The sequence below is a fragment of the Zalophus californianus genome, chromosome 9 (genome assembly GCF_009762305.2).
Source record: "Zalophus californianus isolate mZalCal1 chromosome 9, mZalCal1.pri.v2, whole genome shotgun sequence".
Lineage (NCBI taxonomy): Eukaryota > Metazoa > Chordata > Mammalia > Carnivora > Otariidae > Zalophus > Zalophus californianus.
In genome coordinates, this window is record NC_045603.1 from 105,589,254 (window position 1) to 105,615,942 (window position 26,689).

The 26,689-nt window shown below is 48.7% G+C and overlaps 1 protein-coding gene across 1 annotated transcript in view; it reads right to left on the reverse strand.

Annotated features, from left to right (window-relative positions):
- Positions 1-26,689, reverse strand: part of MICAL3 (microtubule associated monooxygenase, calponin and LIM domain containing 3) — a 200,503-nt gene that overhangs the window by 33,796 nt on the left and 140,018 nt on the right. Inside the window, 5 exon segments of the mRNA XM_027594507.2 lie at positions 683-796; positions 4,508-4,570; positions 5,738-5,875; positions 9,804-10,051; positions 17,228-17,423. Of these exon segments, the coding sequence (XP_027450308.2) occupies positions 683-796; positions 4,508-4,570; positions 5,738-5,875; positions 9,804-10,051; positions 17,228-17,423 (759 nt within the window).

Here is a 26,689-nt window from a genome sequence, read left to right on the forward strand (position 1 = left end):
GAGTCTCCTGCCATCCCCAGAAAGCAGCCAAACCAGCATCTCGGCTTGAGGTGTAGACCTGTGCCACAGCTGGGCCCTGCCTACTGGTCCCCAGTGCTTCTGAGAGACTCGGCCCAAAGCCCCTCATTCTCTGCAACATGGTGCTCTCATCAAAGCCAAATGCGTAAGAGGGCACCTGAGGGACCAGAACACAATGCATGTGCCTGTGAAGGGCTGGCCTTGCTTCGTGGACTCACCAATGGTCTGTGTTTCCCCCAACACCACAGCAACTCCATGCTCCCTCACAGGCTTGTCTGGACCCCTCTCATTTCTCCCAGGCTAAGTCCCTGCCCCCTTTTCCCCAAAAAGCAGACTATAATTCTTAAAATACCATCTCCTTGTAGCTACCTTTTGGAGGACATCCACTGAATTAGAGGCCCATGTCTAAAGCACCCAGTCTGCTCAGTTTCTCAACCACAACTCACTGAATGCAGGCTCTGCTGTCTGCTGGCTTCGGGGTGGAATGACACACATTCAAGTTAGTGCCAGGACAAGGAACGCGACCAGGGGACCTAATGGTGGTCTCTTCTGAGTGCCTTGCTTTTGCTTTAACATATATGATCCCTTTCCTGAGTTGCATTCACACAGTGGGGAAGAGGGCGGTCAGCACAGTGGAGAGGGGAGGCTCTGGGGTCCCCCGTACCATCATCCAGCTCAGCACCAGTGTCCCCTGTGTCCCCATTCTCCGCTGCCTCCCCTTCTATCTCTGCCGGCTCCGAGTCCACATCTTCCTCCACGTCATTCTCATCAAATGGGACTGTAAAGCAGAAAGGTTCAAAGGAAGGAAGAAAAGGACAGACAGATGGACAGAGAGACTGCCTGTGCAGGTGTAAGGGGGCAGTGGTCTTCCCAAGGCTGCAATGTGAAGACCTCGAGAAGCAGGGAGATGGATTCTGAAGTGTCTGGATTTGGACCCCAAGGCAGACGTCAGCCAGACTTGGGGGAGCTAAAAGCAGTGTGGGCACCGGCGAGGGCTTGGGGCCCTTCCTGAACACACGGGACTAGCACTGCTCAACTCCAGCAGGGTCAAGTGGAAGAGGGAGAGCAGCGTCAGGTCTGCTCATCTCCCCTCTTCCCCCGGGGCTGCCGGAAGCTTCTCAGTGTGAGAAGACGGGAGATGCTGCTTCTCCAGGCCCAGCAGCAACAGCAGCTCTGGGCTGCATCACATGCCACGAGTCACTGAATCCTCACAACGATTCGCTCGAGGGGCTGGGGGAAGCCGAGGCCACAAGGCTCCATCTAGCAGCTGCAGTGCTGTGTGTCGGTGAAATCACTGCCACATGAGGGACCAACAGGACCCCCGAGGGCACCTCCCTCCCCTTTCAAATGGCAGAGGTTGCAGCTTCGCTTGGGGTAACTCAAGAGAAATGTGTTGTTGTTGTTGTTTTTTAAAGCACGAGGGAGATGGTGAGGGGATATGTAAAGTTCATTTTCTAGACTCAAGAATAGCCCTTCAGTGCTGCAGAATGAGGCAAAGCACTTGTCAACTTCATTTTCCTCAGGAGGAACCAGCCCCCAAACACACACACACACACACACACACACACACACACACACACACACACACACTCATTCAGACCTGTTCCCAACCTCTGCACACCTGGAGCTCACACTAACAGTTTGGAGTAAGAGAAAGCAATTGAGAAAGCAACGCATGCTGCTTTAAAGGATGCCGAGATCCCGTGGTCCCCAGGACTGACAGTCCCCGTCGGTCAGGGGTCCTGAGGGCTTCTTCTAGAGTTCGAAGCACAGCCACTCACCAAACAGTCCTAATTGTTCTCACTTCAGGAAAAGGGGTTATGTCTACACTTGCATATCCAGGAGCTGGAGACTCCAAGCCCAAGGGGTCGGGTGGGCAGCAGGGGCACTGGCAGTGGCAGAGCTGGGGAGATTTCTTCAAAGGCGGTACCACAATGAGAGGCCGTGAAAGGACCAGGCCCTCTCAAGTCACTGGTCTTCCCACTGTCCAGTCTCTTGAATCTGTACCCCTGCTATGGTGAGCATGTGCACGGTGAGTGCAGACACCAAGGACTGAGTGTGATAAAAATCAAGTGACTCCCTGCAGAGTGGGGTGGGGAAGACGGGGAAGGGGCACTCTGAGGATAGCTGGCTTGACCTAGCCACAGGAGTTTTTGTTAAAATATATATATATATAATTCCTTGGGGTGCCTGGGTGGCTCAGTCAGTTGAATGTCTGACTCTTGATTTCGGCTCAGGTCATGATCTCAGGGTGATGAGATAGAGCCCTGTGTTGGGCTCCACACTGGGCATGGAGCCTGCCTCAGATTCTCTCTCCCCCTCTGCACATGCCTCCCCACCCCCACTTGCTGGCACAGCCGCACACACTCTTTCTCAAAAACAAAACAAAACAAAAAACCCAACAATAAAAATAATTTCTTAAGCTGTATAATTATCTTACCGCCCCTTTTGTCTACTCAGCTTATTAAAAATAAGGTTATGACTTGCATCTAATTCTGGAGAACCATTCAAAATAGGTTTGGAATGGACTCCGGGGAAACTCCATGCCTCCTCAAACCTGAGCTTCCTGTCTGGATAACGAGCTCATGGTTTTATGACACCGTTTCTGAAGAGGTGGGAACACAGATGCCTCTCTTCCCCCAGCATTTTTCTCCTTTGGCAGTCACCCCAACCCAGGGGAAACAGAACCAGGGCTCATCCCATTAGGGTCCACTGTGCCCGACACGCATGCCCAGATAAATCTATGAGTGCCTGGGCATCAAGATGGTAACTTATACTTCTGTTGGCAAGTGCACTGGAATGCGAGCACAAAGCAGACCATGACAGGACTCCCCAGTCTGGCACTGTTCCAGTCACACTGCCCCACGTCAGCCTGATCCCGGCCCTGGTCCCTTGGCCCTCACATGGTTCTCCGACTCAGAGTTGCTATTAAGAAGTGACTGTGGACTCTGAGAAACAAAATGAGGTTCTAGAGGGGAGGGAGGTGGGGGAATGGGTTGGCCTGGTGATGGGTATTAAAGAGGGCACGTACTGAATGGAGCACTGGGTGTTATACGCAAACAATGAATCGCGGAACACTGAATCAAAAACTAATGGTGTAATGTATGGTGATTAACATAACATAATAAAAAAATAAATTAATTAAAAAAGAAGAAATGTCTGTTGTAGAGTCAGAAAGGTACTAAGTCTACAGTCCTTGGGAGTACCTTGAAAGGAACAATTGTCACATATATTAAAACACAAACAAATGAGAAATATCAATGCAGCAGCAGATACTGGAGAAACGCAGCTTGAGGGATGGAATTGGGAGATTCAACCCAGGTTAAGATGGAGTGCAGAGTGCTAGAAGCTGCCACACACTATGGAAGCTAGGAATCACAGACATACGTAGCTTTTGCTTTATTTCAGCTGCCAGCTGGGAAGTCTTGATACCTCAGCCTTCTCCAACCATGGTGGGAGACGTGACTAACTAGGAGGGATGCCCAGCAGCTCTGTTCACAGAGCTAGGGTCTGGCTCCCTGTGGCTCTGTGACTTGTGTGACTATGTTCACTCCTTCTGCTGTGAGTGAGGACAATGGGCTGGGCTGGTAAGAGGCTGGTGGTAAAGATCCATGAGCTCCAATCCTACCCATCCCAGAAGCAACCACTAGGACCACAGTTCTCAATCAGGGGGGGCAATGCTGCTCTTCTTCAAGTGGTATTTGATATTGTGTAGGGCATTTTTTGGTTGTTGCCTGGATGGCTTTGGCAGGAGGTAGAGGCTGCAAGGCTGACATTTTGAGGGCTGAGGCCAAGGAAGTTAAATGTCCTGCAATGCAGAGAACTGTCCTGCCCTCGCTGAGCACTGCTATGGCCCGCGTTGAGAAATACCTCTCCAGAAAAGGTTAGGAAGGACAACCAAGGTTTCTGAGCTATCTCTTAGCCTAAGTATTTAAACAGGCCCCGCACCTTAGTATGCAGACCCAGTGGACGCTACGTCTAGTTATACCCAGCATGTCCCCCTGAGCTGGACAACATCCACCAATCCTCTGTTATTCCCTCTTCACTGAGGAGTCTCCCACAAGTCCCTGAGTACTGAAAGTCTCCTTTTCTGTACTTTGGTGGGTTTGTGGAATATTAAGTGATTCCTCTACTTTTATACCCAACTGCTACACAACTTTTCTACAGACTTTAAAAATCACTGCTAAAAATGTTCCCTCAGCTTTGGCCTTTACTCAGCCTTTAGTAGTAGTAGTAGTAATAATAATAATAATAAAAAGTTTAGTCAGTTCTGTCTATGCTACTGCTCTCCTCCAGATGGTCCCTGAAGGGCGTGGGGTGTGCGTCCGGTCCATGCAAGGATGGGCTGCCTGAGTGAGGCATGCATGTGCCCCCCCTCCCTTGGCATGCACTAGCAGCAGGACCAGAATTCTAGTGTTAAGGTACCAGCAGAGCTGCCAAGAGAGAGTGGTTATGGTGAGTGGGGAGAGAACAAACATCACCAGACTACCTCCGGAGACTGTCTCCAGCCAGGCCTGCACGGCTGCGCGGCGTATGGAGGGAAGGTCAGGCACTGAATTTAAAACAGACGATAGATACAAAGTTACACAGGAATGCGTGGTCCCCGTGAGGAGAGCTGAGGTCATCCTAGAGCCCCAAACAGAAGAGAAACTGAGAGATGTTACAAGCTAGAGGCCTGTCCCGCACCAACGAGGGGTCCCAGTCCCATTGTAACCCAGTCCCATTGTAGGCATTCAGGATGAGAAAAGGAGAGAAAACACAGGGAGGGTCAACAGCAGCTCGAGGCTGCGGAGCTACTCCGTGCTGTAGGCCAGTCCGACGTCCCTATTCAGCAGGGTCTCTCTCCTCACTCCTGCTGAGTGTTTATGCTGCTGCAAAAGTAGTTAATGACGTTGGTCTTGCTTATAGGTAAAGACCTGGGGCTGGGGAGGATCAGATGTCCCTGTGAAGGGCTAAACTTCATGAAGGCAGGGAGTACCCCCTTTGTCTACTCAGAGCCTGTAAGGGTGTGTGGCCCCGTCAGGCACTGAACGGAAGCATGAAGAAAAGTGAGTGAGAGACAGAGGCTGATGACACCAAGGATCCATATTTGGACAGGGGTACGCTGAGGTCGGAAGGCGTGGAGAGTGGCATGGCAGCGACCATGTCCCTCAGCAGTCTCCATTTCCCCTTTTTATTGCTTGCTATTCCTCGAAGAGGTCAGGCTAAAGTTCGTCTTCATCCTACTGTGGAACACAGACCGTCTCACCTGAAACCTAGAGCTGGACATTACTCTATCTACTCTAAAGGCCTCCTGGATCGAAATCGCTTCTTAAAACTTCATTTCAGGTCAAAATATACTCCCCTACCCTGTTCTGCCAATGTACATTCACACTCAGACACACCACACAAGGAAAGCACCAGAACATTTTACCAAGTGGACAGAGGAACCCTGTCTAGTCATATGGGGAAAGAAAGCAAATTCTTGGTTTTCCCAAGGTCAAGTTCATTTTACTATTTTGCATCCATGGAGAAAGAGCTCATAACCTCTTAACCCATAGAGAACTTTACATATCCTCAAACAATAGCTAAGGGTAGTGGTCACAATTGTTGGCTCTTACATTTTGATCAAACTGATGGCTTTGATCCTAACAGAAGAGTCCTCTGCAGCAACGAGAGGGGAAGCAGGGACAGAAGGTGCTCTGAGGGGCACTGGGACCTTGGATCTTGAAATAGTTACCTCTAGAAGTGGAGGACTCAGAGGTTGGTACCATACGCTCCTCCTCCTCTTTCTCGCGAATATGTGTCCAGTGCACATCAGCCTGGATCTCCAAGGGGTTGGCCGGATATAGGATCTGCTGTAGACTCTGGCTCCCAACTAGTGTACCAGGATCAGAGGTGGAGGAGAGAAGGAAGGGAGAGATGATGGAAGAAGGAAGCAGAAAATAAGCAGTCAAGGAAAGGAGGGGATGAAACACCACAGGAAAGGAAACAGAAAGAAAAGTTACTGTATTTGCCAGGATCAGTTTGAATCAGAAAGAGGCAAAAATTGAGAGTGTAAACACACACACACACACACACGATTCCCACTTGTTCAGCTTGATTTAGTGGTTTCAAGCTTCACTTATACTGTTAATTTCAATGAAGAGAACCATACATTCCAACTCCAAACAGAAAGAACTCTCCTTTCTGATGCTCTTTTCATCTTATCTGCATTTGAGGGACCCAAATGCCCAGTCAGAAGAAAGAGCAGGTTACAACTGCCTCTGAAGGGCCACCCCTCCAGGTCATGAGTGCTCAGCACAGTGCCTACTGCCACCTGTCATGTTGACTGCTTCTCCTCTGAGATTTCAGCCAACTGACAAGAGAGAAGTGGGATGGAGCAGTATCATTCTGTCATGAACCAGCTAACTCACGCAGGATGGAAACTTACTTTGTTGGTACTTTAGTGTTTATCTTTTGCAGCTAGAGAGAGAGAGAAAAAAAAATCCCCCTTCCATAATTGGTCTCATGCTGCATGCTGGTCTGTGGCAGGGACAGGGTATGGAGAAAAAATGGAGTTTGGGGAGGCAATGGCTGGGAGAGGAAGCAGAGCTCTATCCTGTAAATTCCCAAAGCTTTGGGGGTTCGTGGGCAGGATAAAACAATACCTCTTTCCTTTTTCTGAGGTCAAAGCCCTTTTCCTTAAAACTTCATTTGGTGCCCCACTGCTTCCCTCTGGACACAAGACCTGCCTTTTTAGCTAAATGAGAACTCACCAGCAGCCCCTTCAAATTATTCCTGCTGCCAGGGCCCAAGGAATATACATGCAGCCCCTGCCCTGTAAGCTTCCTATAATCAGTGCTTGGACCATGCCATACAGTTGGGTTAAAATAAAGGAACAGCCAGTGACTTGGAGAGGGGACACTTCGGGAGGGAGGAAGGCTTTTCAGGCAGCAAGAGCAGGTGCCACCTGATCTGAAGGACCCTGGGATTCCTGATGGGAGCCCACTCTCAACAATCTAACTGGACAATTTGGCTTTGGCTTCACTATCACACAACCTCTTTTTTTTTTTTTTAACACAACCTCTTGATTTTTAAGCAATGGAGAATGTAATATGGACAGAAAGTACCAGTAAGATCACCAAATGTGGGTGTGGGCACCATGCTGTGTTAAATGTGGGGTGGTAACCCCACATGCACTCTCTCATTGGAACTGCTGGTCTCCACAGATTCATTTTCCTAAGGTCAGCCGGCTTTTAAGGTGTTGGATAGGGCTAAATTCCAGCAAAGTCACCCAACAGCTTGAATGTCATATGACTAAGGAAGGTAAGTCAAAGAGAAAAATGTGGATGCTATCTTCATCTTCTAAGCAACAAAGAGAAGACAGTGAGTCTTCCCCCCAGATAATGTTCTGCATCCTGTTCATAAATGAAGCCTTGGGGACTTATCAGCCAGCATGTCCTTCCTTTCCAGAGAAATGTTACAAGGCACGGTAGAGGGAGGCTCTGGGCACCTCTGCTGGTGACGGCACCCATGCCGGCTCTACCACTTACAGGTGCTGTGACTGCAACCTGAGGTTCTCTGCAGTAGAAGAGGCCGAGTCTTTGCTAGAGCAGGGGGCTTGCAGCAAAGCATACAAGGGGCACAGATAGGGCCACATTCAATAAGGCTGCTTCGGGAGTCTTCTCCTCTGACTGCCCCTTGACTCTCCTTTGTCTTACATGCTATTTTGTACATGACCATTCATGAAGGCTGGCCCAGGGACAGGTGCCAAGCTAGGTACGTGCCAAAGCCTGCCAGGGCAGCTTTATAAAGCACAGATCTTTTCATGTGGGACCTGCTCTTGAAGGCAAATTCTGGATGGCTGCTAGGGAGCCAGGGTAGAAGGTGGGCAACGGGCAGAGCGGGTACCTTTACGTGTACCCGTAGCTTCTTCCTTTGACAGCTGCTGGAGCCACTGGCCTTGCAGGAGTTCTCTGTCCCAGGGGCAGTACTCCCCTTCTACAGCAGGGGGAGCCAGACACCCACAAACACAGCATCAAGAATCCCGCGTGGGGATAAACAGAGAGAAGAGAGAATGAAAGGGAGGAAAGAGAATAGAGTTATCTTCAGGTGCACGGCAAGAACATCCTGTCACTGTCTACACAGCCATCGAAGTCCACTGACCAGAAGTGTGTACACCACGGGCTAGGAGAATACAGGCCCAGGGCTGGGCTGAATTTGTCGGTATGTGTTTCTGCCGTTAAATCCCATCCCTGCAGGCTGGTTCTTGACGCTAGTTCCAGATCCAGGAAATTAAGTCTGCGTGGAGGAAAGCAGGGCTAAACTCTCCCGCAAAGGGTACAGACTTTGACTCTAAGCTGTGTCTGGGGCTAAAGCCACCAGACATATGAATCACCAGCTAGAGATAATGGCGTCTGAAATGATACAAACAAAATACCTTTCCCCCTGATGTGCTGTGAGCACGATCGCCCCCCTGACTACATGGACGCGGGGGCAGCCCTGAGCTTGAGTCAGCCACAGCTCGGCAGACACAGCAGGATGGAGAACTCAAGCTGCCAGCTTCCCGGCCCACGGCCTGCTTCCTTCTTACACAGACCTTATGCATTTCTCATCAGAATGAGGAGGGAGGGACAGGCCACCCAGGGCTGCCTCTGGAGACCTTTGGAGGGAAGAGCACAGGAGAACTGGGTCTGGAGAAGCCCCTTAGGGGCCTGAGGAGGCTGTGCTTTCCTCTTGCCTGCCCCGCCTCACCAGGGGGAGCTACACAGCTCTCAGGACCGTCTCAGGTCTGGGAAGGGCTCTGCATCTGGTCAGCACTCGGGCCTTCCCGTGCCAGGCTGTGGGGATGGGATTTGGGCGGCCAAGCACATGAATTCCGGGAGGGGCAGAGGTAAGCAGGAAGAGCAGCAGAGAAATCTAGTGCCAACTCTACGAAGCCCAGCGCTGTCCTGAATTTAACGTGCTCCTCTGACAATGGCTGGGAGGGACTGGTGCTTTAAAGGCCCACGTCCTTCTCCACCCCATGTGCCCTGGAGGGAGAGCTCGGCCGTGAACTGACATGGCACCGCTGTCAGGGGGACTCAGGTATCTACCTGCCCTAGTTTCTTCCTCACCACCCACCAGACTTCTATGCAGCTAGGGCAGGGAAAGAATGACCCTCTCTCTTACAGAGGCAAGAAAAGGAGACCCATCAAGTTCTTCCTCATCACTCAAGGACACACACAGCCAGAGATAGAGGCAGAACTGAAACATTTCACGTCAGAGCCAACCAGACTGACTTAGTGCTGGAATGGATGCTCCTTCTAAGGACACTTGTCCAAACACATTACTACCTATCATCAACTGAGCCCTGTCTCGTGGGCGCCTAGCCCCTCCTCAGTGACAACAGCTCTGAGCAGAGTGAGATACAGTGCTTCGCAGCCTCCAATATCTTGGGCTCTGAGTCACGGAATCCTCTAGAAAGCTAAATTCCCTTTATTAAAATAAATTTCTTTAACTGAAACTAAGAAAAAAAGAGAGAAAATGAGGATAGCAGGATGAGTAACCTTATCTGGATGAAGTCCTTCTGCTGACCCTCTGCCTTCCACTTCCAGTTTCTCCTCAGAATGTGCACAAGGGACTCTATTGTCAGTGGTCTCCTCTGCCCCCGAAACGAAGGTCAGAGAGAGGCAGGAGGGATGGTCTCTGGGGCTGTGCGGGGCACATCTGTACGCCAGACTCCAGCTGTGTGACTCCAGCCACAGAAACCTTACTCAGGCGCGGAACAGACTGCCTCAGGGATGGGACAGGGTCAGAGTTAGGAGAAGAGACTTTTTTCTGACCTTCACTAGACTCTTCCTCCTCCTCCTCATATTCTTCCTCCTCCTCCTCCTCTTCCTCTTCATATTCCTCCTCCTCCTCCTCTTCGTTCCCAGGCCCGTAGTTCTTTGAGGCCTCTAGTTCCTCTTCACTCTTTCCTTTCAGAAGAGCATGGATCCTCACAGCCTCCTTCCAAGGAACGCCACCCAGGTCTGAGGTGGGCAGAGGAGGCTCCTCTTCCTCCTCTTCCTCCATCTCAGACTCAGAACTGCTGTGGGGGAAACAACCACACAACCAAGTGAGGAGACGGTTAAAAGCCACAAATGGAGGCAAAATGTCCCAGCAAAGCAACTGCTGGGCAGGAAGGGAGAGAGGACAGGCACGGAGGGGTGCAGCATGCTTCCCCACCTCGGGAAGACACACGAGGGGAAGGAGAGCGAGGAGAGGGCCAGAGAAAACACACACGTACGCGTAACCCCTACATGAAGCCACACGAGTCAACAGCCCAGTCTGGTGGGGCCCTCTCTTCGGTGAACAGCACTCCACTGAGCTCAGTTTTAGAGGCCCTCAGAGACAGTAGGGGGCACGGACGCATTCAGATATGAACGCATGACCCCAGGAATCAAGAATGGAGACAAAGTCTCCTTGCCTTGTGATCTACTGTTTGATTTGAGGAACTCAAATCTGCTTGACTCAGGTGGGCTGGAAAGCTCTGGTGGGAAGCACGGTGAGAAAGAGCTGCCTCCAAGAGGCCTGAACTAGTTTTAGCCACAGACGGGCTGGCCATCGAGGTGCGTGTGCTGGAGTGAAGGCCACGCACTCAGTCCCACCACGTTCCCGAAGCCCCCCCCACGTGCGCCCTGGAGCGCGACACTATGAGGAATACACAGTTAACAGGGCAGCCAAGGCACCGCTCGCTGAAGTTGCAGAAGAGGGGCCATGGGGAGAGTGAGAAAACAAATACTGCATCCCTGGGGCCATCACCTTTGACAACCAGCCACGTTTGCCACCATTCTCCCTGACGGCATAGAGCCCAGAGCTCAGCTTGAAAAGGGAAGCTGCTCTGAATGCCAGAGACACTAGCTGTGACTTAAGCAAAAGCCAAAATCACAGACCTCCACACTCGCAGCCACCACCCCAGAGCATCTTCACCCTCCTCCCCCGCAGCAAAGTGAGCAGTCAATAGGTGGTACAAGAATAAAATTCAGTACCCTCAGTGGGGCTGTAAAGCAGGAGAAAAACCCCAACCATCACCACACCAACGAAGCTTCGACCTATTTTATGGTCCGATAATTCCCTGGAAGTCTTTTTCAGGAGAGGCTTTGCCCTCAGTGAGAAATGTATAGTTGACTGGGCTGGAGGACATGTGGCTTTTACAATCCAGCAGGGCCCAACTGCTGGCATGAGAGAGCCCCAAACCCCAGAAGCGTCACGCACGGGGTTGTTGTCCGGCCCTGTCTTCCTGTGATGGTGGGCTGCTCTCTCCCTACCTGGAGTGGGGTTGTGCCCGTGGAGAAGGAACCAGTGAATACCGTGTGAGAAGGTCAATGACACCCCACTCCTAGCGCTACTAGTACCTGCGCAATAAAGAATCCCACCTTGCTCAAAGAGAGGCCTGGCCTTTGTCTTGGGGCCTGGGAGGTCAACCCTAAGCCCCCCGGAGGTCTTGCCTGATGGGAATGTCTTTATTTCCCTGGAATCCCTAGGTCATGGTGGATAGTCTAATAATGTGATTTTAGGGTGAGGGCTGATCACATCTGAAAGACGAATAATTTAGGCTTGAGTCACGCAGTATTAGTTGGCCTGGAGACTGAGATCAATCACACCACGTAGATAACCAATCAGTCAATCAACGCCTGGGTAATGGAGCCCCAATACATCTCTTAACATCAAGGCTTGGGTGAGTAATACTATACGGACTTTGTCACACATTAATACCAAGAAAGTAACACTGCCCTGACTCCGTAGGGAGAGGATGATGGAAGGTCCGCACCTGTACTTTCTTGGCCTCTGCCCTGTGTACTTTTTCACCTGGCTGATTTCAATCAGTATCCTTCCCTGTAATTAAACCATAACCATGGGTATAAACCTTTTAGTGAGTTCTGACAAATTAATGAATTTGAGGGTGGTTTTGGGAACTCCCATACTTCAGCCGAGTTAGAAGGGAGGGCAGTCCTGGAGGCTGTCTGCCCACGACTTCTCAGGTGGCCAACTCTCACAGGGCCACACTGGCTCTGCTCCTTACCAGCTGTATGACCTTGAGCTGATTACTTCTGCGGAGCTTCTGCATCCTTATCAGTAAGGAGGCAATGTTAATACCTGCCTTGGAGAAATGTTATAAAGGCTGGGGATTTTCCTGATTTTCATGTTTGTGTTACGCTCTGGGATTCAGGCTATTCCCTTATCTGTTTACTCATTTACATGCTCCTTCATTCATTCAATGAACATTTTTGAATACCTATTAAAGTTCACCCAGTAGGTACAAAAATAAAGAGGGTCAGCTCCTTACTGCAGGCAGCTCCCTTTGGTGAATACTACTACATTCACTCATTCATTCATCCACCCACGAAAACTTGCTTAGCATCTTCTGCTTGTAATGCACTTCCTAGACACTGCAGAGGATACAAAGGTGACATAGAAAAGATCCTTATTCTCAAGGGGAGATAAGATGCACACACAACAATGACAAAAGAAGGTAGAACACAACTGCAGTGGGATGGAGGGTTGAGAGGAGGCAGTTTAAGGTGAGTAAACATAAGAATTTGGGCCACGGAAAGCTTGGCATTTGGATTGTGACTGTTTTTCATGACTTACTTAGGTATTATTCTTGCCTTACTTTTGTGTTTTCATTTGTTTACATTCTTACTACTTATCAACAACGTGTAATCCAGCATATATCACCTAACATCTTTCAAATATGAAGTAAGGATAAGAATGACTACTATGCTCATCTTAAATCTTATGTAAATTTGTTAAAACTTTAGGTGGGTAGAAGGCAGGCCAGCTTGTCCTTCCTTCACAGCCAGGCACACAAGGTTACCCCTGGAGTCAGCAGGCTCAAGGAGTCCTCACTGAAGCTTTCCGCTCCTTGTACCGTGTGCCCTGTCACGAGGGCAGCAGCACTGGACATAATGTGAGCAATGAATACTCCATGATGAGGGCAATGGGGCCTCACTTAGAGCTCCGAGTGCCACCCTGGCTAGTTTTACAACAGCTCAAGGACCAAGGGAAAATAGCAAGTGAGGCGCAGAGCATAAAAAATCGGGTGGAAAGGTCAACCCTTGCCTCTCTTCATAAGCTACCAGCTCTCAGTCCATTTCTGAGAGGCCTGGCTACACTGCTTCTGGAAATCTGAGACAGGCAAACCAGCCTCCCTCCCTTTGTGAAGCACAGAGAGATGAACAGGTGTTGCCAACTGTTCCTTCCCAGGTCATATCTCCCTGCGACCTTGGAGCTGTCCTTCGAGTCTCACCAGGCTCCTTACCTCATGCAAGATTCACAGTGTAAATTCAGTAACTCAAGCTCATTCTACATTTTCTGGCTGTTTTCAGTACCTGAATTTTTGGGTCTGGCCTTTGAAGAGGCTAGGAGGAAGGGAGCAGAGGAGGAATGTAGTGTGAGGCAGACCACCCCCTGCCACTTGGTTGTCAGCCTAGGAAGTTTTTAAGTGGGGAAAATCGCTACACCAGAACAAAATACAACACAGACAACCAACTTCTCTGTCCTTTTGGGAAGAGAGGGTGACCTCTCAATTTATAGCCTCCTAGGAGAGATGAGGGCCAGAAATTGTAGTCCTCAAGGTCAGCATTCCATCACAACAGGTATCTGTTTCTGCATTTGAAACAATCTATCGCTGTGTGTGGCTGTTCGATGTGGGGGGGCCTCCCCCTGGACTGAAGGCTCTCTGAGAGCAGGGCCAGGTCTGCTCGGCTCGCTGCAGGGCTTACCACGGGGTCTTGCACAGCCCAAACAGGCAAGGATGTGCAAGGGAGCACAATCAGGCAAAGGCAGGGCAAGCTGCTGCCTAAATTCACAGAGGTCATGGAGATGAGACCTCTGAAATCCATCAGTAGGAGCAGACCATTTCGGTTAGAAGAACATCTTGCAAAAATCTTCCGGGCTACAATATTTATGCAGTCACTGATCTCAAAGCACTTCCCCTGAGTTTCCTCTCATTGAGGCTATGATTGGGCCTGGTAGGAGGAAGCCAGACCAGCAGGGCACACGGACTAGATCCTGAAAAAACAAGATTTGCTCCACACTTAAATGGGCCAAGCAGAGGTTCTGCCATGCCAGGAGGGGAAGGGCCAAGGATGATAACAACAGCGATAGTGAACACTCACTGAGCTCTACGAAGTGCCACGCAGCACAAGGCACTTCACATGAATTAGGTCACTTAATTACACATTAACTCTAAGACACGACAACTCTAGGACTCTAGGACATACTAATATCCCCACTGTTATAAATGAGACCATCAAAACTTAAAGAGGTTGGATCCTTGGTGTGAGAAGTCAGGATTCCCACCGATGTCCACACCATTGTCACACTGTGCCTTCTTGGATGGTTTGCCAAGAACCCAAGAGTTCTTCAGCCACTAGCAGCTGTCAGGGTGGCAAACCCAGGAATAAGACCAGGACCGTCTCCTTGCTGCCTGGGTCCAACTTCAGAAAGTGGAGACTGTAAATTTGGGCAGACCCTACTGTGAATGAGGCAGACTGCTGTGTGAAATATCACTTTAAGTTCTCAGGTGGTTTTCAAGGGAAAATAGGGAATCATGGCTTTCATTTTTAAATGAATCCACTCTATAATCAGAGAGTCCACTCCTAGATCTCATCCACTCTGACAACTGTGTGAACACTATACTGTTCAGCAGACTGCTGGAGATGTATGTTGTCCAGCAATCATTGCATGATGGAAATTTAATACGTGCTGAAAGTGGCATCCTGCTCAGCAATGGCTCACATTACTGCCTCTGCTGGCAAAGGGGTGAGGGAGAGAGAGAGGACCAGTCAGGAATTTCCACTTGCTTATGGTCAGTCTTGAAAGAGGGGCTTCTCCTCATTGTCTTATTCCCATGGAAGACCAAGCCCCTTCGGGCTAGCCCGTCATGGACTTTAGGGGAGTCCTCTGTGACCTGGCTGCCCCATCTGGAAAGGGCACCTGTTTGCTCTAGCCCTCACTGACTTGTTCTTCAGAGTCAGGGATGTGCAAACCCTGGAGACCCTTAGCAGATGGGTGCTGCCCAAGCCATCTTCATTGCCTGGGGCAAAGTTGCCCAGCTAGGCAATCGGGAAAACAAAACTAAAATCATAAAGCTAGTTTTCACGATGCCTGGGTGGCTCAGTCTGTTAAGCGTCTGCCTTCGGCTCAGGTCATGATCTCAGGGTCCTGGGACTGAGTCCCACACTGTGCTCTCTGCTCAGCAGGGAATCTGCTTCTCCCTCTCACTCTCACTCTGCGCTCTCCCTCTCTCTCTCTCTCTCTCAAATAAATAAATAAAAATCTTAAAAAAAAAAAAAGCTAGTTTTCTTTTGTCTTCAGGCACCTGTTCTCTCCCAGAGAAAATAAAAGTACAATATCCAGGGTCTCTTTTGGAAGATGCTCCTCCCTCCCCCACTCCAAGGAAGGGTCATGGAGCTAATTAGGTCTGGGCCAGTAGTCTCTGCTTGGGTAAACTAAATCAGGACACCCATAAGACTCACGCAAGGTGTTTGTTCAAAATAGGTACTCCTGAGGCGCCTGGGTGGCTCAGTTGGTTAAGCGACTGCCTTCGGCTCAGGTCATGATCCCAGGGTCCTGGGATAGAGTCCCATATCAGGCTCCCTGCTCAGCAGGGAGTCTGCTTCTCCCTCTGACCCTCTTCCCTCTCATGCTCTCTATCTCTCATTCTCTCTCTCTCAAATAAATAAATAAAAAAAAAAAATCAAAATAGGTACTCCTGGTCTCCACCCCAAGCCCACCAACTCAGCTACTCCAGGGGAGGGTCCAGGATTTACCTTTTTACCAAGTGTCCCAGGTGGCCCTTACCATCAGGGAAATTTAGAGCAGTGGTTCAAAAAGTGTGGTCTCTAGACAATAGGACCACCTGGGAACTTTTTAGAAATGCAAATCTTGGCTACAATGAAGCATCCAGTGTGTGCCTCAGCGTTAATGCAAAGCCTCCACCAGTCTGGGAGACACAGTACGTGCTCCCACGCCAGAAGCCCTGCAGGACAGTCTGACCAATAGTGATTTTACTCCCTCTTTCATCTTGTTCTCTTTTGGTGGCCTTGATCATCTTCCATGGAGCACTCTGAATCCTGTACTGACCCTGGCAGACCTGGGCAGTAATGAACATAAGGTCCTGGGGAAAAGACAGTGGACTCAGGGAGTCCTGTGGGGGCTGGAGGGCGCACGTCCCCCTCAGACATCACTCAGTGAGACATCATTAAAACACTGGCATGGCCATGCACAAAACCACTGGCTGTGTGTGTGGCCCCTGAGACGCAGGTTTTCTGCTCCTCTCTTTACGTAGAGGAGGAAGAAAGAAGCCTGGACAGGTGAGGTGGCTTCCCCAAGACTGCGGAGCGAACTGGTGTCGTAACAGGAGCCCCTAATTCCAACCCTGAAGCTCCTACCGCTGACCTGCTCGCCCCCCACAGCACACTGCTTCAGGCCTCCTGTTGTCTCTCTGCGCATGTCTTGTCCCTCCAGTACACCGGTCAACAACAACCTGAGGGCAGGACCCAGGACTGTCATTTTTGTTCTGTTACCTTTTCAACAAATGACAAAGTGTTAAGGCCATGGTAGGTGTCCAAGAAATACTTAACTGAAATCTCTGAATTACGTCCCATGGGTTGTGATTCTTACTGGCTAACGAGATGAACAGACAGGGAACTGCATGGAAAGGGGAAGATCAGCAGGCAGTAGGGAAAACAGGAAGCACCCTGGACTTGGATCCAGGAAACTGGAGTCTGAGTCTTAGTCAATCTATGATCCTAGTATTAGTCACCAGCAGTTTCCGTAATTACAGAGTGATAAGATATAGGCTCTGGTCTACTTCACAGGCCTCCTTCGCGGACGATCAAGTGAGGTGATGGACACGGAAGTCCTTTGGGAATGGTCCGGGGCCATGCTAAGAAGTACTAAAGGCAATCGTCATCGACATGCACGCCACGTACTGTTTTAAATGTTTCTTGCTATTTAACCCTCACACTAATTCTGGGAGGAAAGTCCTAGTATGGCCTTCATGTCACAGATGAGGAAATGGAGGCACATAGAGGTTACATGACTTGCCTAGTGTCACACAGCTGGTAGGTGGCACCCAGGTCCCATGCCAAGGGTACAGGGCTGCCTCCCCCCACTAGGACGGTATATTCATCTGGGGAAGGGGCTGCCAGGACAAAGCACAGGTGTGAAGCAGAACACAGGAAAACGGGGCTACAGCCCCGGGGCACAGGCTGACCTGCTGGCCACATCCTCCTCTGCGCCTTTGTCCAGCACACTGCTCAGGTTGTGCTCAGCCTGCGTCTCCTCGGGCACCTCCTCCAGCTCCTCGGCCTGTTTCACAGACAGGCGGTAGTTCTCCAGCTCGATCCGTTCAGGAGTGCCCCTGAGTCGCTTGGCAATGCTAGGCTCTTCGAGGCCATTCACGCTTGAACCTGCAAGACAAGCAAAGCCTCAAAGTTCTATGACAAATGATGGCAAATAACCATAGGTGGTGGGGGGATGGAGGAGGTATGCAGGGAGGGGGGAGGCGCCGACAGAAGGATATCTAAGCATCCAAGGTAGTCGCCACTCATCTCAATAAAAGGAGGGACAGAGCTTCCATGAAGGCCAGAGAGCCAGCCAAGGGGCAGACTGCAAGTTGATGAGGTCATAGAGGCCAGGAAGGAGCTGCGCAGTGAGAGCAGCAACCCTTCCTTGAGCCTGAGAAACAGGAAGACAGCCCATCTGCCCTGAGAGGGGAACACAGGCTTACCCTCCTCTGTTATCCCTGAACCCGTGCACAGTGGAGGGAAGAGGTGGTGGTGACTGGGGAGGAGGAGCAAAGGGGACTCGGGTCGGACCCTAAGGAGGCGCTTCTCGCTGACCAAGCCCCCCTCAACAGTCACTGAAAAGGGGAGTCCTGCCCACTGCCGGCCCCCTGATGGCCCAGGACCCAGTCAAGTTTCATGCACTGCTCTTGGCTGATCCACAGACGTGTCCAGGCTAGTTGTTTGCAGAACTTGTCACATTGTGGATTTGTCTGTCTCCTCATGATTAGATTCATGGTAAATACTTCCTATTTAGTAAGAACACCATGTGGGTGAGGCTGTGCCCCTTCCACTGCACACAGGAGGAATATAGTCGGGTTGCCTCATCTTTTTTAAACTTTTTTTCATTTTTATTTATATATTTATTTTTGAGACAGAGAGAGAGAGAGTCAGACAGACAGAGGGAGCACAAGCAGGGGGGAGGGGCAGAGGGAGAAGCAGGCTCCCCGCTGAGCAGGGAGCCAGACGCGGGGCTCGATCCCAAGACCCTGGGATCATGACCTGAGCCGAAGGCAGTTGCTTAACTGAGCCACCCAGGCGCCTGGGTTGCCTCATTCTTGGTGACAAAAGCTTGACTGCTTGGTTAAAGTGGTGCCCAACGATCTTTCTGCTGTAAAGAGATATTTCTCCCTTTTAATTAAAAAGTAATCCATGGGGTGATACGTAGAAACCATGGGATTATCCTTTCATCCAGAGATTTTAGTACCCATTGATGAATGGGGATTTTAAAAATTTTATCATTCCTTCACCACTGTCATTCTTTGTAAAGAACTTTTCCCATTTCTCTCTCTCTCAAAAACCAGGATTCATGGATTCTGAAAAACTTAAGTGTTGTATTTGCCATGTTTTCTTAATCCCCTTTATTCTAGAAATTTCCCTGTCTCCCTCCTTATCTCCTTCATCATTATGCTTTTTTTTATTATGTTCAGTTAGCCAGCATACAGCACATCATTAGTTTCTGATGCAGTGTCCAACGATTCAGTAGTTGCGTATAACACCCAGTGCTCATCATAATAGGTGCCCTCCTGAATACCCAGCATTATTCTTTTTGATGTGCTTTTTTATCCCAAATTTGGTTAGAAGAGGCCCATTGTATTTATTCTTTACTGTATGTCTTCCCTGTAATGTGATGTAGGTTTAGATTTAGAGTCAGACAAATCCAAGCTAGACACCTGGCTCTGCCAGTGACCAGCTGAAGGCTCTTAGGAAAATTTCATAACTACTGAGAGTTCATTTTCCTGATCTATAAATGAGCACAGCCCCCAACTCCTAGGATTAATATGAATATGGGATGAAATTATATACATATACGCACAAGTACGTGTGTGTACCAACTGCACGGGCCCCAAACCTGTCATCTTCCTCTTTTACGTAAACCCAGCACATGGGCAGTATCTAGCAAATACAAGTTAAGTGCTATAACTGATGTCAGTAACATTCTTAGCACCAGTTTGTATGTATTTTTGTGCAGGTATGTTGTATCCATTTGCTCTGGGTTGCGAATAAGAGTTACTTGACAAAGATGGGAAAGGAGTTCTGGGTAGAGGGAATAGCAACAGTTAAGGTACAATGACCTGTAACGGCAGATTGGTATTACTAGATCTGCTAGTGGCAGTATTCTTAAAGTGGTAGAGGAGAGGAAGAGACCGGGGTGGGAACAGAGCCCATGTGGCCTTTGGTGACATTCTAAGCTCTAAGAGATGACACTGGGTTTTGGCAGGCAATATCATACCAATCCAGTGTTGGGTGACAGGTGGTCTGTCAGGGGAAAGCCAGAATCTCTGTAATGAAGGACTAAAGGAAAGGGGTAGGAATACTGAGTCAGTAATTTTTGTGACACGACAGGTACGCAGAAAATCTTGTGGAAGCCTGGCACTTTTGTTGTGTACAATGTTCTGGACCTCTCCATATTGTCATTAGACAGAACTTTTTATGAGTCCAGGAAGTCACAGAATAAAGTCTTAGTACATCTGTCAGATTTATCTGGATCTTCCACCAAATAGCATCTTTCAAATTTACTAGACAATCTTTACTAAAAAGCAAGACCCAGGGCACGTTCATCTATAAAACATCTAATGATGGGGTCACAGCATGAACCCTTGGGCTCCCTAGGGCCCTGTGCGATGCCCACCCAACCTGGTTTTTGCAATCCTAGTCGGGGCATTTTATACACCCCTGGTCCATTCTCCAACACTGAGCTCAGGGCCTCCAAAGTGTAAGCTATGATGCAAGATCAGGGCATGTGGAAGATTAGGAAATATGTGGACTCCAGGTAATAGCAAAAAAGAGACAGGGAGCACAGCAGGTGGATGCTGCCGCAGCATCCTCCAAATCTGCCCCCCCCCCCCCCCCCCGGGTTCTAACTGCGCCAGTTCAACATTTGCAAACATCAGTCTCCCTGTCCTCTCTTGCTCCTTCCCCTCATCAAAACCCAACATGATAAACATAAGAAGGCTAAGGATCCCCTGACTATATCATTTGATTCTTTCCTTCTCATCATGTATTTTTGACAAATACCCTTAAACAGAAAGCAAATAAGAAAGTGAAATAAATGGAAACCACTCCCCAAGTATAAAGTTTTGGGGAACTCCACAGATAAAGAATAAAAACCAGTATATCTTTTAGACAGGGAACAAAGAATAGAATAAGAATGGTCACTTCAGGGAAACAAACAACTAATGCTCATCAATTCAGATACAAGCAATTTCCAGGTAGAGTGAACAAACACACTCACGGAGAGAAACACTCAAGAAGTGATGTCTGTTTTTAGTGGGTAAAAACCATACTATTTGGGGCACCTGGGTGGCTCAGTTGTTAAGCATCTGCCTTCGGCTCAGGTAATGATCCTGGGGTCCTGGGATCGAGCCCCACATCCATCTCCCTGCTCTGCGGGAAGCCTGCTTCTCCCTCTCCCACTCCCCCTGCTTGTGTTCCCTCTCTTGCTGTGCTTTAAAAAACAAAACAAAACAAAACCAAAACCAAAAAAAGCCACACCATACTGTTTGCCAGAAATTCTACTAAAACCTTGGGAAACAAAGCAGATTAAAACACTCTCTACTCTTAAAGAGCTGTAGGCGAGTCACAGAAGAGACAGTCCTGCACAGGAATCATTTCAGCATGATGTCTCACGTGTTACGGCTCATGCACGCGGTGGTACTATCGGAGTACACAGAAGGGCAGCTCCACCTAGGGTAGCGAAGGAAGACTTTCTGGAGGAATATGGAGTTAGCCTAGCCAGCTTTAAAGAAAATTCTATGAGATAGGTAATAGTTTGCAAATGAAGTAACTGAAATTCGGAGACATTAGGCAACCTGTCCAATGTTACACAGCTAGTAAGCCGTGGAACCAAGATCTGAATCCAAGGAGGACAGCATTAATTCAGAAGACTATGATGCTCTTCCTGGATTTATGATGTGAAGAGAAGAAAAGAAAAGGGAGGAGTGTTTCCAGAGTCCTGTTCTACTTTCCCCTTTGGGACACCTCACCATTATCTCCTCCCCACTATAATTTTCAAGATGAGGGACACAGAACTACATGAAAGCAACTTAAAGCACAGAATCTGGCATTTTCAACGACATTCTGTCCTCCTTCCAGAGTTATTTCTCTGGGGTTTCTATAAGCTCTGTGGACTAATAGATCATCAAGCAACAGAACCTGGCAGCCCAAACCCAGAGTTTGGGCCTTTGGGGAGGAGAAACGTTGACTTAATTCTGGGCTTGGCCACAATCAATAAAAAAGAAATGAGAGGCTCTCAGAACTATTCAGATCATTCACACATCAGTCTCCCAGAGAAAGGATGCTTTTTCATGAAAACTGTTAGAAGGGTCCCACTGGAGATTTTTAAGACTTGAGGTGGAAGGAATAGAGTTGCCTTACTGTTTCGGTCTTCCTACACCCACTGGGTCCATGTCCACATGGAGCTAGACTCACCCAGAGCTTTGAGCAACAAGGGCATTGCAGGACATTGCTTTTACGGCTGAGTCCCCATGGAGGTTCCGTTTTCCCAAAGGGAAGGTGGCACTTCAGAGGATACTCGGCAAGTACCAAAACTCACCAACTGCCAAAATATGCTTAACATTCCCAGCCCATAACCTCAAAACACCATGGGGAAAAAAAAAAAAAAATCAACCAAACCAGCACACTCGGTTCTCTGTGAGAAGCAAGGGGCTATGTGCTCGATTAACCAGGTGGTGATGATAAACTGCGATATCAAAGGAAGGAAGAGTGGAGGAGACCCAGGCAGTGGCTGTAACACAGTGACAGACACAGGGCCTCCCCTCGTCCTATGGATCCTCCCCCTTTCAACGAACAGAAGGGCACATGGGAGCAAGGGCTGTAGGAGCGCAGAGGTAAAAACAGCCAACAGATGTGGGTTTGGCGAGCGAGAGGGTAAGCAGTGGGGTCAGGCTGGCCGGCCAGGGCCCACCTGGCCTCCCCACTTCACATGCTTCAGCGCAGCAGCAACTACACGGGGACTTTCCAGCTCAAAGTGGATGAAAGGTTTGGAATGACTGCCAAGGCCGAATCTTCACTAAGTCAGATCTCAGGTCATGGGAGGCCAATTCCAGCTTCACACATACCAAAAGGAAACGGCTCCCAGGATCTGGGTCATATCCTAAATAGGAAAAAGGCTCTGGGCCTGACCTAAGGGCTCTGTTTTGGAATAGTCACTGCCTGCAGGAGCTCCATACATCATCCTGAAAGAAGTATTTTTTCCTAACAGGACAACCTGCCCTCAGCTGATGTGCAAGAGCTGCCAAAAGCCTTTATTTGTGTCTGTCCAATTCCGGAAGGGATGCGAGGGATGCAGATGACACTGAAGAGGCGGGCCCTCCCAGTCCTCCCCAGGCGGCTCTTCTTTCCCCTTTCCCTCCTGCAGTGGTAGCCAGCTGCCCAGTGCACTGCAGGAATTCAGGCAACTGGGAAGGATGTCAGCTAAGAGACTGGAACATCTGAGGGGCTTCTCTTCTTCTACCACATTCATGTCTGGCCTGTTTCCCCATTCCTTTTTCCTTTCCTTCTTTATAAGCCTGGAAAAGCTTGAATGAAATCTGAAAGTCGAAAAAGGACTTTAGGAAAAGGCACAGTGAACTGAGCTTGAGGATTGATTTTCATCATATTTGCCATATCTGTAAGTTGAATGGATGTTTGAATTCATTCATTCAACCATACATTAAACAATTATTAGTAGGTATTCAATATAGCTACTTCCAGCCAGGCACTGTGCTAGGTGCTTGGGTGTACCGATGGACAACACAGGCAAGACTTCTGCCCCGGGGGAGCCTGCACTCTGATGGACTATGGGTGTCACCTATCTGCTGGGAGAGACCAATGACCCAGGGTATGAAAAGGTGTCAACTGTGGCCATGTTCTAGTAAGAGATGGCCCTGGGATTTGAAATGACTGGTACCATTTGAGCACTCTTTGCCGTTCTGGAATACAGAGATTCTCCCTTGAGGTTGCTCTTTCTTACTTCTGTTTCCCTTAACAGGTTATGTTGCGATTTCTTTTTTAAGGAAGATGAACTAAAGTCATTTCAGATGGCCTCCTCACACATCCGCCCAAAGCCTTGCCTGTCCATGATCTTGCTTGAAAGAAAGCGCCAAACCATGAACTAGGTCTCAAGGAGGTGTTAAGGAAGATGAAGCCTCCTGAAGAAAGAATTACCAAGCTGGCAGTATAAATCAAAATTCCTGGACCCACTGCAAAATTGGTCAAAGTGACCAATGTTGCCTTGTTCACTGGTCTCAGAAACACTCACAAAATCACCCTGGGAAATTAGTGTACCCCTCCTCACACAGAACCCTAATCCTGACAAGGCTAAGATGGGGAATTTGTGCCTTAATTATGTTTTCTCCCTGCTCTTGTTGGAAACGATACAGAAACTATATTCTCCCATGCTTCCTCCTGTTCCTGGGAAAGATGGATGAAACCATTTGAAGTGGTGGCTAGTCTAAAACAGAACCACCGTCCAGCCCTGACACGTTTTCCTATGTGGGACAAAGCCGGGGTCTTGGGCCTGCTTCCTTTTGGAATGTATTAGGCTGCAACTGGACCTTGGTAATTTGAGCCAGGCTGGTCATAATTAGGAGTCACCGTGGATATTAATCCACTCCTTTCATCTTGCTTTGACCTATAGTTCCTATATGCGTTTTTGCTTAGTGGCCTGAAAATCAGGCAGAGCACGCACCATGCCAATTCAGGCTTAGAAACAGAAAATAATCGAATTGGTCATCTGCCTCAGGGACCTCCTCACTGTTCTAGTCAAGCTGGACAATGCGATCTGGTATCTGTGAGAGGATCAGGAGGTCACTCCCAGCCTAGAACCCAATCTAGGGAGGAAGGATTTATTAGGGCTGATAAAAGGCCTTTCTTTGCTTATTAGCTGGTACCTGGAACTACCAATTTGGGCTCTCTCCCTCTTTAGCCCCTCAGTTCATTTGCCTTAGTGGACTCTGCTTGACTGGGCTCACATTTTTTTATACCTTTTACAGAGATTTTTCATTCTAAGGGGGCACTAACCACTTTGCAAACCCTGCAGCTGTCCATGGAAAGGGATCCTCTTGCTTTGGAGACCAAATAAAGAAGTGTCCGAACCACTCTTAGGGCAAGGGGGCTTTTGCCTCTACACACCTACCCTCCCACAGACTCTTCTATGGCTTCCTACTGGCAGGGAACAGGAGTTCGCAGAACCTGCTTGTGACAGGTGCTAGGACAGCTATGCTGCACACACTGGCCAGTACCTGTCACACCAAGCTGGCCAATCCCCATTTTTACCACTATCACACCGGGGGGCCTGAGTCTCTGTGATGTTAAGTAACATGCCCAAAGGTTCAAAGGAGGCAGATCCAAGACTAAACCCAGGGCTGTGTTACTCCAAAGCTTGGGCTCTTTCCACTAAACCATGTGGGATGAAATTAATTGCCCCTTACTCATGAACAATTTATTCTTCATTTGGGGTAACTGTTTATTATTATTTTTTTTTTATGTGGGGCACAGAGAAAAGTAGGTTATGTGAAGCTCAGCTGCTTTGGAGATATTTAATGACCAAGAGCTGGGAAATTCTGTGCTAAATATTACATGACAGAAGCTAAAAAGGGAAAAACCCAACAGGGAACAAATCAGAACAGTACCAGAAAAAACCACCCACATGGGAATGGGGACTCATGCAGACTGGGACAGTCTCTCAGGAATGCTGCGGGCATGTGCCCTCCCTTTAGCAGGTACTGAGTGGCCCTTTGTCCACCATTCATAACCTTTGCTCCTGATCTGTGTGATCCCATGAAACTTTTACCCTTAAGTTCGTTTACTAATGTTAAATTATTCTTCCTGCTGTTATTATGGCATGTCCCAAGGGTGCCTTTTTGGCAGATGGTGGGACATGTCATATTTGGCCAAGGCAAAGGGCTTTGTTTTAAAGTATATACCCTGGGGCGCCTGGGTGGCTCAGTCGTTAAGTGTCTGCCTTCGGCTCCGGTCATGGTCCCAGGGTCCTGGGATCGAGTCCCGCATTGAGCTCCCCACTCCGCGGGAAGCCTGCTTCTCCCTCTCCCACTCCGCCTGCTTGTGTTCCCTCTCTCGCTGTGTCTCTCTCTGTCAAATGAATAAATAAAAATCTAAAAAAAAAGTATATACCCTATCTTTCATTACAAAAATTATTACCAGTGCATCATGTAGCTCTCTTGACAATATATTTTTTTCATGTGTTGTACTATCTCACAGATAAAACTCAACTCGCTCTTTAATAGTCAGCTGGGTCACCCTACCAAGTAGCTACTTCTTGGGTGCTGGGAAGTTGTGGGCATGTCTAAAGCACAGGGGTATGGTTGTCTTTTCTCTTAAGTCTCAGGAGAGCTGTGCTCTAGCAATATTCTACCTTCCTTCTCTGGCTGCCCACCTTCACAGACCTAAGGGTGAAATCTCAGAAGGGGGTAACTGTTGTACAATGGGCCTTCAGTAAACTATTTTAACCTATTAGTTTATTTTTTTAAAGATTTTATTTATTTATTTGACAGAGAGAGACACAGCAAGAGAGGGAACACAAGCAGGGGGAGTGGGAGAGGGAGAAGCAGGCTTCCCGCAGAGCAGGGAGCCCGATGCGGGGCTCGATCCCAGGACCCTGGGATCATGACCCGAGCCAAAGGCAGACGCTTAACGACTGAGCCACCCAGGTGCCCCAACCTATTAGTTTATATACGTGCCTCATAACCCAGGAGATGCTATATAGTTAAGTATATATAATCTATGAAATCAATCCACCTGTGGGGCTGACCTCTGAAATCCTAAGAGGTAGGTAAAGAAAAGGACGGTTCAACAAGGTAAGTCAAGACCATCCATTTTTTTTCTCTCCTACTTCTGCCTATTGCTTCCCAATTCTAATTACGGGCTCTACTTCTGTCCTCCTGAAGGGCTCTTTCATGTGTCTATCTCCTGTTCACTGGTCTGAATGCATGCCAAAACCAGAGGTTCTGCTAGGGAGGGGAATTATTCCAGTCATCTTTGTGTTTCTGGTGCCTACTGGTAGGTCAATACCATGTTTTGAATAAATGACCAGCATAAAAGTTCTAAACTAGAATATCACTTCACTATAATTTTAAGAAGTTAGTTGAATGTATTATGGTCTCAGTTTCCTCATCTTAATGTAGAAACTTTAAGGCCTCTGTCTCCCAAGTAGCTGGATGCTGTGCAAGGCCCTAAGAACAAATGAGAGATACCACCCGGTGAAAGGGTAAGTGTACAGAGACAGCAACTCTTCCCTTAGCACCTAAGAGAAATTCCTATGAGGTTGCTGGTGTCTTAGAAGACCTTGCGTTATGGCTCTGAAAAGAGACTATTTCAAAGAATCCGATGTCCAAAAGTGATGACCACACTTCCCAGTAGAGAGTGGTCTA